Source organism: Euprymna scolopes, chromosome 10, assembly GCF_053919585.1.
Source record: "Euprymna scolopes isolate OS-2025 chromosome 10, ASM5391958v1, whole genome shotgun sequence".
Classification (NCBI taxonomy): domain Eukaryota; kingdom Metazoa; phylum Mollusca; class Cephalopoda; order Sepiida; family Sepiolidae; genus Euprymna; species Euprymna scolopes.
Window position 1 is genome coordinate 120509566 of NC_136491.1, and position 14254 is coordinate 120523819.

At 34.2% G+C, this 14254-nt stretch overlaps 1 protein-coding gene across 1 annotated transcript in view; it reads right to left on the bottom strand.

Moving 5' to 3' along the window:
* Positions 1-934: 934 nt before the first annotated feature.
* The window catches only part of LOC145286258 (low-density lipoprotein receptor-related protein 12-like), a 925334-nt gene continuing 912014 nt past the window's right edge, over positions 935-14254 (bottom strand). Inside the window, exon 7 of the mRNA XM_080135079.1 lies at positions 935-8005. Within this exon, the coding sequence (XP_079991205.1) occupies positions 7674-8005 (332 nt within the window). The 3' untranslated portion in view covers positions 935-7673. The remainder of the gene's footprint in view (positions 8006-14254) is intronic.

A 14254-nucleotide genomic window follows, 5' to 3' on the forward strand; every position in this document is an offset into this window, starting at 1 on the left:
CATGCACACTGATACACTCATCCTGGACGTTCAGACCGTACCGACTCACTGAGTACGCCCGAGCACCTGAACAACGTTGATACCACTCTCTACGGACGGACAAATTTCCTCGCAGACTCACTTGTGACCGTAAGCGTGAAGTCGACTCATTCGCGACCAACGCGAACCAACTTCAACCCATCGTGCTGACCCTTGCGCACGCTTCATAGATTCCGTGGCAATACAGTCTATGACCGCAACACTTGCACTCAAACTCATAACGCCATTCCTATGACCATCCCACAGTTGTACAAATTTGAACACTTTTTCCTGATATTATTTAACGTCTGAACACTATCTTTACATCCTTCTACCTAATAAAAAAATCTCTCTCGTTCTCTATACAGTGGACACACACACACACATGCACACATATATATGCAAATTTTTCTCCAATTTTCTTTTCTCTAGCTTCCAGCTAACTAGGAAGGGAGTATTGTGGGAGTTGAAAAACTCTCAGCCTTACTCGATTGTCTCCCTTTAACTCAGAAGAGCGACCTAGCTACGTCACTTCCTGTTTCTCATATTTCACTCTCTTTTCCCCTGAACGCTCGACCAGTCAAGATGTGACAAACACCGCTCCGGTGGAGCCATGAGCCACCACCGCGTTCCTGACTAGCCAATCAACCGCAAGTAACGTTACTCATCTTTCACTGAACTCTTATTCTTCCTATCACTTCCTATCACTGCTTCCTGTATATTTATGCAATAAAATTGCATTTGTTTCGTTGATATATAACGGCATATTTTCGTCTTCATTATGCGACCTTTTGTCTTTTCAATTCCTCTACCATTAAATACATCCATTCACCATATTACACATGGAGACGGGATCGTCTATCTCACTGCAGACCGTCCTGTCTCCAACATATATTAGAACGTAAATAACGAAATGTACTTTTTCAAAAGTTGATTTTATTCGTTTCACAAGACAAAAACATGATTAAACAAAAAATATTCCAGTGAAGGATATATTTAAAAAAAATTTAAACATTAAAAAAATATTTTTATTGATATTTTTAAGACTTAAATAATTAAATAAAAACGAGTTAAAGCGATTTCCGCTCTGTAAAGAAATGCTGTGTCAACAAAGTGTATTTATTTTTCTAAATATATACACCACCGCGATAACAGTTTTTATTACTCAGTCTAAAATGTTATTTGGAACTTTTCTTTCAAGGCAAAGATTATCGATGGGACTATATTTGCAATTATTTTCGAGCAGCACTATATTCGCACTCGGGCAGCGTCATGAGAATATCGCGATCAAATCATAAAAATAAACTCTACTATAAAAATACTTTAAGTAAACATGCATGGTTTTATATAAAAAACAAAACAAATCAAGGAAAACAATTTCCTGCGTTATATGCAAATTATATGCAAATTCTATGCATATTGGTCGTCGTTGGTAGACACATTTTGCTCATCAGAACTGAGCCAGCTCCAGATACGAAGTGTGTTAGGTGAGGCATAATTTCGTGTCGCACACACTTAAGATGTCACAATTCGCCGGGACACATTTCGATTTAAAAGTTGCCCTTCCTACTTAAGTAATGTTATTTCTAGTGATCCCCATACCAATTAATATTACGAAAAAAGATGTGTCCATGTTATGTCTGTCCGTGTGTCTTGCTTTGTTACATAATGGATGGCCTTACGTCAGGTAGATAACATCAGCTAGTATTACTCTTGACAAGAATCAAACTACGTACAGGCGAAGTGACACGAACTTTGATGGCAGGAAATGAACCCATGTAACGTTAGTTTAGATGAAATAAGTTAAAGTAGGATAAAAACAAAGCGACTTCGGCTGAGATGACGCACAACGTCACGGATATCGAGACTGACAAAAAAAAAGAAAGAAAAAAAAAACGAACGCTAGAGACCAGTTATAACTATATAACGATTCGAGACTGATCGCTAATAATTCTGTAATCGCTGAAAGGAAAACTTTGATAATCGCCAAAAGCGAAATACCCTCCCTCAATTTCTGTTCGCCGTGTCCACCTATAATAATGTAATTAACTAATTAGTTAATAGAATACAAGTCTCTCTCTCCTCATTTTGTGTGTCTCGTGAAAAAGTGAAAAAATACTTCTCTAAATGGACATTTTGAGTAATGATAACATTGCAGTTTAGTTTCCAACTTTAAGCCCCCCCCTCCCACACCCAAACTGCTTCTTATATAATAGATTACCAGAGAGATCCAACGTTGCTCATGATTGAATTAGGATCAACGAATGTTTCACGCTTCAAATCCTTGGAGGTCGTATATTAGTCTTAAGATAGTGTCTCTCTACTGTTTACAATAGGAACTGTTTCTGTTGATAGCGTTCTTGTCGATGGCTAATATAAATTGTATTTTTAAGACTTACATAATGTAATTAATGTTGCCGCTAGTATTTAAAAGCAATGCTCTTTGTTTAAACAAATAGAGCTAAAGCGTTGGACAATAATCATTATAATTTTGCATACCATTTAGCAGCAGCCAAATAGCGTAGCAGTTAGAAGCGTTGACTGCTGCCTATGTGGTCAAGTTTCAATCCTTGATCGAGATAGTTGCTAGTCTAGTCGCACTGAAGAGCTGTGATACAGCAAAGCAGTCTGTCTGTGGATGACTATATATATATATATATATATATATATATATATGTACATGTACATGGAAAATACATAATATATATATATATATATATATATATATATATATATATATATATAATGTATTTTTCCATGTACAGTTTAATATTAATGATGAGACAATTCCAATATTTTTCCCGATTCCGATACAATTACCAATTCCGTACCAAATTCTGGATTTTAATACAATTACCAAATTCAATTCTTTATAAAGCTCTAAATATTAAATTATAAAGTTGTTATTCATTTCCAATTACCGCAAAAAAAAACAAAAAAAAACACACACACGTTTAATATGCATAGGTTTTATCAGGCAGAAAAAATGCACTTTTTGTTGATAATTTACACATTTTAGTTTTACTGGTAATTTAAAATTAATAAATTTTTCCGATTCCTGATTTCGATTAATCATCCCAACACTAATATATATATATATATATATATATATATATATATATATATATATATATATATATATATATATATATATATATATATATATATATATATAGTCTAAAGAAGCCTTGAATAAAAAAAAAATGCAAAAATAAAAATAAAAAAGGAAGGAAAAAAATATATTAACTTTAACCTATCGCAGACTTAGCAACTACATAATCCAACTTCTAAAAAGTTTATAATGATAAAAGAGAATTCATTTATATAAGGATGAAAAAAAAAGGCCTTAACTAAAGTTGTTGAATAGTAATAGACTAAGAATAAGTATTCATTATATAAGAATGAAGAAATTAAATAGAAATAGACTTAGCACTTGCATAAGCCGATTTCGCAAAAGTCTTCAATTTTAAAACAGAATTTAACTACATAAGAATGAAAAGAGAAAATATGTATACATACTGAAACATACATCGTTAAATATATATAACAAAAAATTGGTGATAAAATAAAAGTTAAATAAAATTACAATTTTTATTGATCAGTCATCAATTTAAAAAAAGGACTTATAATAAATCAAAATTCATTATCTGTGAATGTTCAAACAGTTTTTAAAAGCAGCATTAATAAAACATTACCAGTATACATGTATATATTCGTATATGTGTGTATATATATATACCCACACACATTAAACTCCATTTTTATACTAGTAAAAACGTTTCACTAGTTTTAATTATATTTTCATAATAATAATACTATGTCAGATTCTTTGCAATACAATAGAAGCCAGAGTGATAAAAAATGAAATGAATAAAAATAAGTACAGAAAGATAAGAAAAAGTAATATTATTTTGAAAAAAAAATCTATTTATTTCTCAATTTTCCATAAAGTTTTCGCTTACTTAAGATCTCCTGCAAACACATATTCAAATGTAATTTCATGTTTAGACATTTTTCAGCAACCAACGGCCTGTACTTTTGAAAAGGAGTGTTATACTCGAAACATAAACAAATATTTTTTCCATTCTTCCAAATTATATACAACGGTATGCATTTTAAAAAACTTATTTTCATTTATTTCTTCTTCCACCGCTCTGACCTTTATCGTCTTGCAAACAGCATTGCATATGAAATACCTACTTACCTATTTATATACGTGTATATATTTATTATGTATAAAGCTTTTATTTATACAAAAGTATTTTGCTTACATATTTGCAGACATGTTTCGTTTTGATTTTCATTCTCGCATCCACTTGAAACTGAGAAAGTCTTACTGATTTACAACTTTGACTGAAACATGTTTGAAAATATGTAGCAAATGAAAAGTTTAATACTTAATATATGGCTCTATTTATTATTGAGCACTTTTTTATAAACACTGTAAGGAGTCACTGGATTTACACCTTAAACATAAATATAGTTGAATCACACACACACACACACACACACACACACACACACACACACACACACACACACACACACACACACACACACACACACACACATATATATATAAGTAAAATTACATATATTCAGAAAAACCGTACGCGAATTAATCTCCATTTTTACGATGTTAATAACTTGTTAAATAAATCAGTGAAATAAGTCATTAAATAAATTGTTGAATCCCTGACAAGGCAATTAACATCATCGAAACGTAGATTAATCCGCACAGGGTTGTTCCAATGTTTATATAAGTTCAATTATAATTAGCTCTACATATGTTTCTGAGCACTTTTAAAAATATTTTTTATTTCAATACATTTGAACGTATTCGATACATACACATATTTGTATAACATACATATATATATATATATATATATATATATATATATATATATATATATATATATCATCTTTATAAAAAGCAACAGGGATAGAAAACATTAGTATGCTGGGTTACAAATCAAATTAAATATAAATTAATCAATAAAAGTTAATTTATTGGACGAGTAATACTTTTCTCATTTTTATTTTTGAATATTTAAGTTCTTCACTCTTCATGGCGGATTGTAGAAAAAATCTTTTCTATGGCATTGCATTTAATGGTATTAGAAAATGTCAGTTGTTTTTTTTTTTGAAATGACTCTAAAACTGATATCTGCAACCGCTCAAAACGTTTTCTTAAGAAGCTGAAAAGTTCAAGTGAAGCTGTAATTTGTATATGTTTGTCTGTTTATCCGATTGTTTATTTTAGCGCTAACCGCGTGCAAAATTTTAAGCAGTTTATTTTAGGGCGGGATCAGTGGGATATATATATATATATATATATATATATATATATATATATATATATATATATATATATATATATATATATATATATATATATAGGGTGTAGGCTTATTTGAGACATATTGCAAAACAAAACAAACATAATTAAAAAAACAAAACAAATAAAAGCAAAACAAAACAAAAGAAATTATTTCACATTTTTTTTTTTACCGATGTAGCATTTGACGACGATTATTACAAAAAAAAAAGACAAGTTTTTGTGTTTTTTTTTTTTAATGGAGGTTCAATTTATTATTATAAGATGACAGAAAAACGAACACTCGTATTCTTACCCATCTAATAATTTGCGGGTCTAGTCCAGAATTTCCCCCATATTAAAAAAAGAAGAAAAGAAAATCTCTATGATGTACTTAACTATGACAAAACGAAAATAAAATACCCCCAAATTACGTAAATTATTCAGTTTTATTTTCAAATAAAAAATTAAATATGATAAGTAACAAAAAAGCAGCTGTCTTCTGCGCCATTTTGAAAATATAAAAAACAAAGGGAGATAACTCAATAATTTAACCGTGCAATATTTATGTTGTAATGCTTACGAATTCCAATTAATCCCTTAAAATGTTTTTTTTTTTTAATAAAAAATAAAACCACTTGATGAATTTGCGTAATTTTTGGAACATGATATTTTCGTTTCATCACGGGTAGATACATCATACAGATTTTTTATTTTTATTTTCGATCTTTAAAATAAGAGGAATTCTGGATAAGAAACTTATTTTCATTTATATTAATATGTATTTAAAAATCAGTGATGACCAGTGTCTTTATTACGATGATTAAATCTGGTTGTAACGAAAGTTCGGACAGTTTTTAAAAGTCAAATATAACAAAACCAATTACAATACCATATTCATTTAATCGATAATGTTTACAGCATCCTTCCCCATTTTTCTAGGAGATCTTTGGCTTAGCATCCTTCATTGTGATAACGCTAGACCTCATCCGGCACTTAGACTAAATATTCCCTAGAAAAATATTCCTGAAGAATTATGTATTATTCACTATATTCTGAAGATATCGCACCAACGGATTAGCATTTTTTTTTCATGGAAGTATCCCAAGAGGTGTAATCAAAAATAAGTTAGCGTTTGGACTGAAAAGAAAAACATGAATAATTATATGAACGTGATATTTAAAGGCTTACTCATAGATGTGTTTTATAGCGGTCCTCTGTGGCGTGTATATATATTTTTAAACACCGGTTGGCAACTTCACATTGTCATAATTGTTTCATCAACTTCACACATCCACCGAGAGTTATTTCAAATTAAAAATGTATTATTTAGACAGAGTGAACAATTACAGAGAATCAAAGAGATACTTTCACCTGTGTGTTGGTGCAGATATATATATATATATATATATATATATATATATATATATATATATATATATATATATATATATATGACTATGGTTAGTTTTTTTTGGAAAAAGAAATCCAGCAGAGTGCTCAATTAAAAGGAAAATCCGAAATATAAGAGCGTATTTATATTTTGTGTACAGAAAGTTGTTAGATGAGACAAGTCATTGGTACCGTCGGTTTCAAGCCCGATAGTTAGGACCGTTTAAGATATCCTTAGCAAACTCTCTTCAGCCTATATTCGTCTATTTTGTAACCGGAAGTGACTATATATATGCAGAGAGAGAGAGAGAGAGAGAGAGAGAGAGAGAGAGAGAGAGAGAGAGAGAGAGAGAGTTTACATTATGCACTCGTCTTAATCCCACTTACATTTCTGGGGACAACGACTTTCATCGTTACGGTCTAGTCTGAGTGTTCACATGCAAATAGGTATAATTCTCTTTTTCTAGAAATCATGCGATTCCCTCACTTCCGTTTACTCGCCGAGGTCAATCGTTTTAAGCCTAATCAGTTAATCATTCTCGCCATCCAAGCTGCAACTTTTGTTATGTAACAGAAGGAAACAGGTTATAGAGAAGGATAAATGTATGTTTTTTCACGTTTAATTGTGCTTTTAAATATGGACAGAACTTCCGCTACAACCTGCTATAATAGTAAAATGAACCAAAATCTAACATATATATATATATATATATATATATATATATATAGTGTATAATCGTGTATGAAATGTTTCGTCGATTGTAATGTTATTAAAAAAACTTTATTTTACTTTAAAATATTATTTAAAACAAAAACAAAATCGATACGGCATCTATTCCAAAATTAAAACCAATAAACAATGATAATAGTTATAATATTAATAATTAACAAAATTCTTATAATAAAATCAAGAGTATCATTCAGCGTAGACGAAAAAAAAACGTCACAGCAAGGCCGAAAGAATGGGTGGCGCATCTCCTGAACCGGCACTCTTGGCGGTGTTAGTGTTGGTACTGTAGCCTATAGTGCTTGCGTTGGTAATAGTTGTTGTGGTGGTGGGCGTACTCAGTCCTGCAGGTGACTGGGCCACCTGCTCACCCAAGCGCTCGGTGACCTCAGCATCTTTAGCTTTCGATGGACCTTTCGTGGCGCGACCATTATTCTGCACATTCTTCGTCCACTTGTTTCTCCATTCAACGAAAAGGGTGCCGCAGAAAAGGATAGCAAATAGGGCGACGCCAATGCTAATGCCGATCGCCAGTTGGGCATCGAAACCTGCAAATAAATAAAATTATAGGCATCAAGTAGAAATGTGAGTGAAATCTTCATTAAAAAAATAAAAAGATGAAATTAAACCTCACTTATATAATAATGCACTAAGGCAAAAAAAAAATAGTTGGATCATTCTACCGCTCCAGAAGGTTGCTCACTCTTGATGCAATTCTCCCGCTGTAGAAAAACCAAATACGTCCTAAAATGGAATTCTGTTACCATATCTTTCCTGCCTCGACAAAGTACAACACCGACTTAGAAATCTAGTGGACAATTCCCTTTTTTTCCCCTACTAATTTTTTTCTCACACTCATGGCGCAATGGATAACGTATTTGGTTAATTTGATTGTAAGTTACACTCTTCTAGAGGTTGAAAGTTCAATTCTCATTGCGGGCGACACTAAAACTAAGACTGCGAATTACTTAGGACTTCTAACCGGTCATGGCCGACGGAACGAGAACATCTGTCCCGTGGATTAAATATAGGGTTCATTTTGAAATAACGTGCAGATTCCAGAGATCAACAGAAAGATAAATGAGTTCGACAAAAAGATTCCCGAGTTTGATAGAAAAATTTCCGAGTTTGACAGAAAGATAAATGAGTTTGTCAGAAAGATTACCGAGTTTGAAAAGATACACTTGAAGAAGGTCGGAGGTTACATCGACCCAAATGTTGTGAAAAGAAAAAAATAACACCCAAGATGAGAACAGTAAGTCTGAATAATCTAAATAATATGCCCCATTCTAATATCTAAAGCAACTTTACACTCAAAATCAATAGAGGTTAGACTATTCCTGTAATGATCCGGTCTCTGTTGATTTTGCGGTGGTAGTTTAGTGCTGTACAGTTCCAGAAGGTCCATCCTTCACGGTCTTGCCTTCTCTTTTTGAGAAGGTGTTAATCGCTTGTGGCACACTTACCGGGAAATGCCGACGGAGCCTCTCATGCACTTTTTGCAGGTCAGAGTACCCCTCATCTGGAGGGCTGACTTCTCTCAATTCCACTTTACGACCCTTGTGTCTAAGTTCTTGCAGTGAGAGAGAACTAAAAACCCTTAAAGCAACTTTATTAGCCATCTTCGTTAATAGGTAATAGAAGGACCCAGGGAAGTTCGCTGGCTGCCGAAAGTCTACGAGCAGTTTAACTCTATCTAAAAATGAAGCTCGGGAACATAGTGCTTAAAGTCAGAAGAGATAAAGGATGTTAGCAGCAGAGGAAATATGTCTAGGAGTCCGGACGAGGAAAAAAGATGAGAAATCGCTCCAGACAAGGCATGAAGCCATTTGAATTAAGAAACTAAGAAATCCTACTTCAAAGTAAAAAACTAGCCAAAGATAAATCTTGATAGATTTTGACCCAGAAAACAGCAATTTTTCATTCTTTGTCGGAAGCATTACTATTGGATTGTGAGGACTAAAGGACAAAATAAAGACACCGATAGTTATAAGGCCGTCAAAAGTAAGCCCATGCTGAACTTTCTATTCTATTTAATAAATTGCGGCCCAAGAAAGAAATTTGGGAGTTGTAATCTCCTGACCCTCCACTCTCTGATTTTTTCACCACTTCCAAGTCATAAAATTAATTTTGGAATGAAAGCGTTTATCAGATAAAGCAGCCTTGATTTTCAAAATCACATCGTGGTAAGAGCATCGACATGGAGTGTTCTATCGATGAGAAGCACAAGACGACCAGAAACAATTTTGAGATAATGCAGAGAGCCTTCCCACATGCAACATCTAGTATTCGAAAAATTGATCGCCTATTTAGTACCCAACGTCACCTCTACTTGGGCAATGTATCAGGAAGCAATACGTCAACGTGATTAGGCCGTATATTTACGCGGTTTAACGCCTTCATCATCCCATCCACCTCCCGCGTGTTTGCAGCATCCACTCCGGCTTCGGCCTATATTCTTAATCAGTCGTGACTTACGTAAATAGATCCTTTTGAAAATAGACAACGAACTTTCTATTTTTTTTTCTTATTTATAAATTGCGTCAGAAATTCAACTTGTTTCCATGTCTTTCACTATTCTGCATATTTAGCTTCATTTTCTGATAAATGTTTTTCCATTTCCGGGAAAGAAAGCGTGGCTATATCCGACGATGCGGCATCAACAAAACGGCATTTCAAACCCAAAATCGAAACAATGCAGACGTGTATAATTTCTTTAGCGCTGTTCGCTAGTCATAGTTGCGTTGTTTATGAAACACCGAGAAAGATATTAACTGAAATGAAATAAATCGGATTAAAACGTACAATGAAAATATTAAACAGAGGTGATAATAACATTTATCTTTGTAGATAAGTCAGAAATTTTAATCTTTTGTTAAGCTATATATAAATAAAAGTGGGAATGTGTGTGTGTGTGTGTGTTTGTATGTGTGGATAATTCCCAACCTATAATCTCAACGAACTTTTGATCTGCGGACTCGAATTTTGGTATATAGGGTATTCAGACTCGTGGAAAAGTTTTTGATCGGGTTTCATCCGGAGAAAGGGCAACTAAAATGTCAAAATTGATAAATTGGTACGTGGACGTCATTGGGTTTTATCTGTTTTTCAACTGTTTAAAAAATACGCATGCGTGAATAGTGCACATGGCAGATTCCTTATGTTAAGGTAGGTTTGAAAACGCATTTTAAAGAACGTGTTAAGCTGGCCTAATGGTTATCGTACTCGATTCACTGTCTTTAGGGTTTTGTTTTCAATCTCAGCTCAAGTATTTTTTTTTACTTAGAAGTAAACTGTTTAGAAAAAACATGATACTCTCAATCACATGTCTCAGTTTCTATATAAATTAAAATATACTATTTAGGCGTATTTTACGACTGTGCAAAGCCAGGCGGCCTGCTATTATTATATTATTATAATTTTATATTATTATATTAAGGATATAATGTGATTAAATTACTTTGCGATCTTCCGGAAGTGAAAAGAAGCAACAAAAAAAAAAACAAACAAACAAAACAAAAACAAAAAACAAAACAAAAAAAAAAACCCAACAACAACAAAAAAAAAACCCAAAAAACAAAACAAGCAGGGTTGACTGCCGTTTGTATATAGTTTACAAAATCTGAGGATTATTTTTGTACTTTTCTCTCAGATAGAAAATGTAAAATGTAAGGTCCTTGGTAAAAATCATTTGTTTATTTATTTTTTTCACTAAAATTTTTTGGTAATTATTGACAATTGCTCCGCTTAATTCATTTTTATGCTCATATACAATCAATTTTTGCATGGTATTATATCAAATAAACCTATGACAATGATCGTTTTCGCGTTTTCCTCTAAATTACGAAAATGCGAACAGAAAATTGTTTCCCATGTAAAGAAGGCTATGCTGGATAGCAGGATATCAAATTATCGATGAATAATCGTTGATGTATATAAAACGACAAACAGGATGTATGTAACTTTTACGATGAAAAATGAAAAATGTTTTGCTTGAAACGATGATGTGATTGAGGTCGCCAAGCTAATCAAGAACCTTGACTCCAGTAAAGCAACTGGTCCCGACGGTATTCCAATTATAGTGTTAAAAAAATTACAACCAGAACTTGCCCCCATACTTTCCAAACTGTTTAAGCGTTGCCTTAAGGAGAAGTGCTTTCCAACACCCTGGAAAATCTCATCAGTATGCCCTGTATTTAAGAATTCAGGTGATAAGTCATCCCCCTCTCAGTACAGACCAATAAGTCTTCTGTGTGTCATGAGTAAGTTGCTGGAATCCACAATAAATAGAGAAGTAGTCAACCACCTCAGCAGAAATAACCTTCTTAGCGACACGAAATATGGTTTCCGCTCTGCTAGATCTACAGCAGATGTGCTAACGGTTATATCTCATAGGATTAGCGAATCTCTCGACAAAGGCTTCATTTCTAGGGCAATTGCTCTCGACATATCAAAGGCCTTTGATAAGGTTTGGCATAAAGGCCTACTACACAAGATTTCCAGCTACGGTATAACTGGAAATGTTTTCTCTATCATTAAATCATTTCTCTCAGATAGGCTCATAAGAGTAGTTGTTGATGGGCAGAAAGTAGAGGCCCACAGTATTAATGCTGGAGTCCCTCAGGGGTCCATACTGGACCCAACTCTCTTCCTGATCTACATCAATGATCTCCCAAAAAACATACTAAAATCTTTCGTTGACATCTATGCTGATGACACGACCATCTATGGCAACACATCAAAGGCCGTAAATGATGATGTTCTCTCTGATTCTCTCTCCTCTGATCTTGAGCGCGTGGTACAGTGGGGAAAGAGGTGGCTGGTTACCTTTAATGCATCTAAGACCAAGCTCCTATCTCTACATCATAAACGCTCTGATCCCCATCTGGCATCAATTGAAATGGATGGCTCTCGTTTAAGGGAGGCCCCAGGATTTGATAAGCTCCTGGGTTTGACCTTTACACCTGATCTGAAATGGAACACATACATCAAGTCTGTGGCCAAGGTCGCTGGGAAAATGGTGAGATCCTTCTACCGCTCCAGAAGATATCTTACTAATGATGCAATTCTCTATCTATATAAGAGCCAAGTACGTCCAAAGATGGAGTACTGCTGCCACATCTGGGCAGGGGATGCAAAAAACAGCCTATCCTGCCTTGACGGAGTACAAAATAGACTCCGTGGCTTGGTGGGGGATGCCCTTTTCTCTACCCTGCAACCTCTTTCCCACAAAAGAGACGTAGCGAGCCTGTCTTTGTTCTATCGTTACTTCCATGGCAGGTGCTCGTCTGAGCTCCATTCTCTGGTCCCCTCTCGTCAATCTTTCTCAAAAAACACCCGACTAGCTGAAACCACCGTCAATAATTTTCCCCACTCCCTATCTGTGCCTAAATCAAAACGTAGATACCACGAACAAAATTCTTTCTTAGAACTGCACGCCTGTGGAACTCTGTTCCACTTGCCTGTTTCCCTCCCGACTTCAACCTGGATGTCTTCAAGTCCAACACAAAGAAATTCCTGATGAACCGCCCTCCCCCTAAGTAATGACACATTACCAATTCTCCAATACTATTGCTACACTATCCCTTTAATTACTGTACACACAATAACCCTTATCCCTGAGTGGCCATTGGGCCTTGATAAATGGTGAACTCCATGTAAAAAAAAAAGTGAATATATCGACATGTTATTTTGAGGGGGGTGGGCTTCAAACGACGAGAGGAGATAATGTTCTTTGGTGAAGAAGAAGAAGAAGAAGAAGAAGGAGAGAGTATATAACAACAACAGTCTATATAATAGACAGAGTTTGTTAAAATTTAAGAGTTCGATAAACATTTAACATAACATGACAGGAACAACCGGCAGGAATTCACATACCTGTTTCTTCGAAAGAAGACACTACACAAAGTTTCAATTTTGATCTTGACTTCACGGACTTCCGCGGTGTCTTATCCACGACTTCTCGTTTGACTTCTTCGATTGACTTCTAAGCCTTGACTAACTGATACGTGTCTTTTCAAGCTCTCTCCTAAGATCCACGCCATCTTCAGTGACCTCAACGTCAAACTATGCCAGACTCTAGAGGTCAGACCTATTTTAAAATTATTCTTTGTGCTAGTTATGAAAACTCACATTCCATTTTCTGAAAACACATTTATCTTTATTGACTTAAAATTCCTTCTTGTTATTGTTGATAGAATGTAGTCAAGTTAAATTCCTAAAACGTCATTTAACATATTTGTTCTTTTAATTGTATTTTTCTCTTTAAAATAAATCTAATTCAACTACACGATAATACTAATCTTGCTCAGGTAATTTGGCGATGCACCGGAAGTGCTACGTACGACATCTACTGTTTTCCTGTAAAGAAGGCTACAGCTAGATTCATTTCTGCGCGAAGGGTGGGCAGTGTTATCTATATAAGTAAAATTATAAAAACATAAAAAAATCCAATCTACGTTTCGATGTTAATCGTATCTGTTGTGGTTGCAAGGTTGAACGATAATTAGTAAGGAAATACAATGAAGACGCAAACAACAAGATAACGCAATAATAAGTGTATTAAAGAAAAGGTATATTTACAATATGTACAAATGACGGTGTCGAGTCAGAGAGTCTTGGTGGGAGGACATGTACGCTCTTCGGCGTCACTTCTGGTGGTATTTGAGTAAGACACACCAAGGCCAACCTAGGCTTGCCATTTATAGTGTTATGTTATTCGCTTATGCAAATAAGTGGTTGCCACCACAACACCCCCTCCCAAGATTATAAATCACACAGATTTCAATATCTTTTTC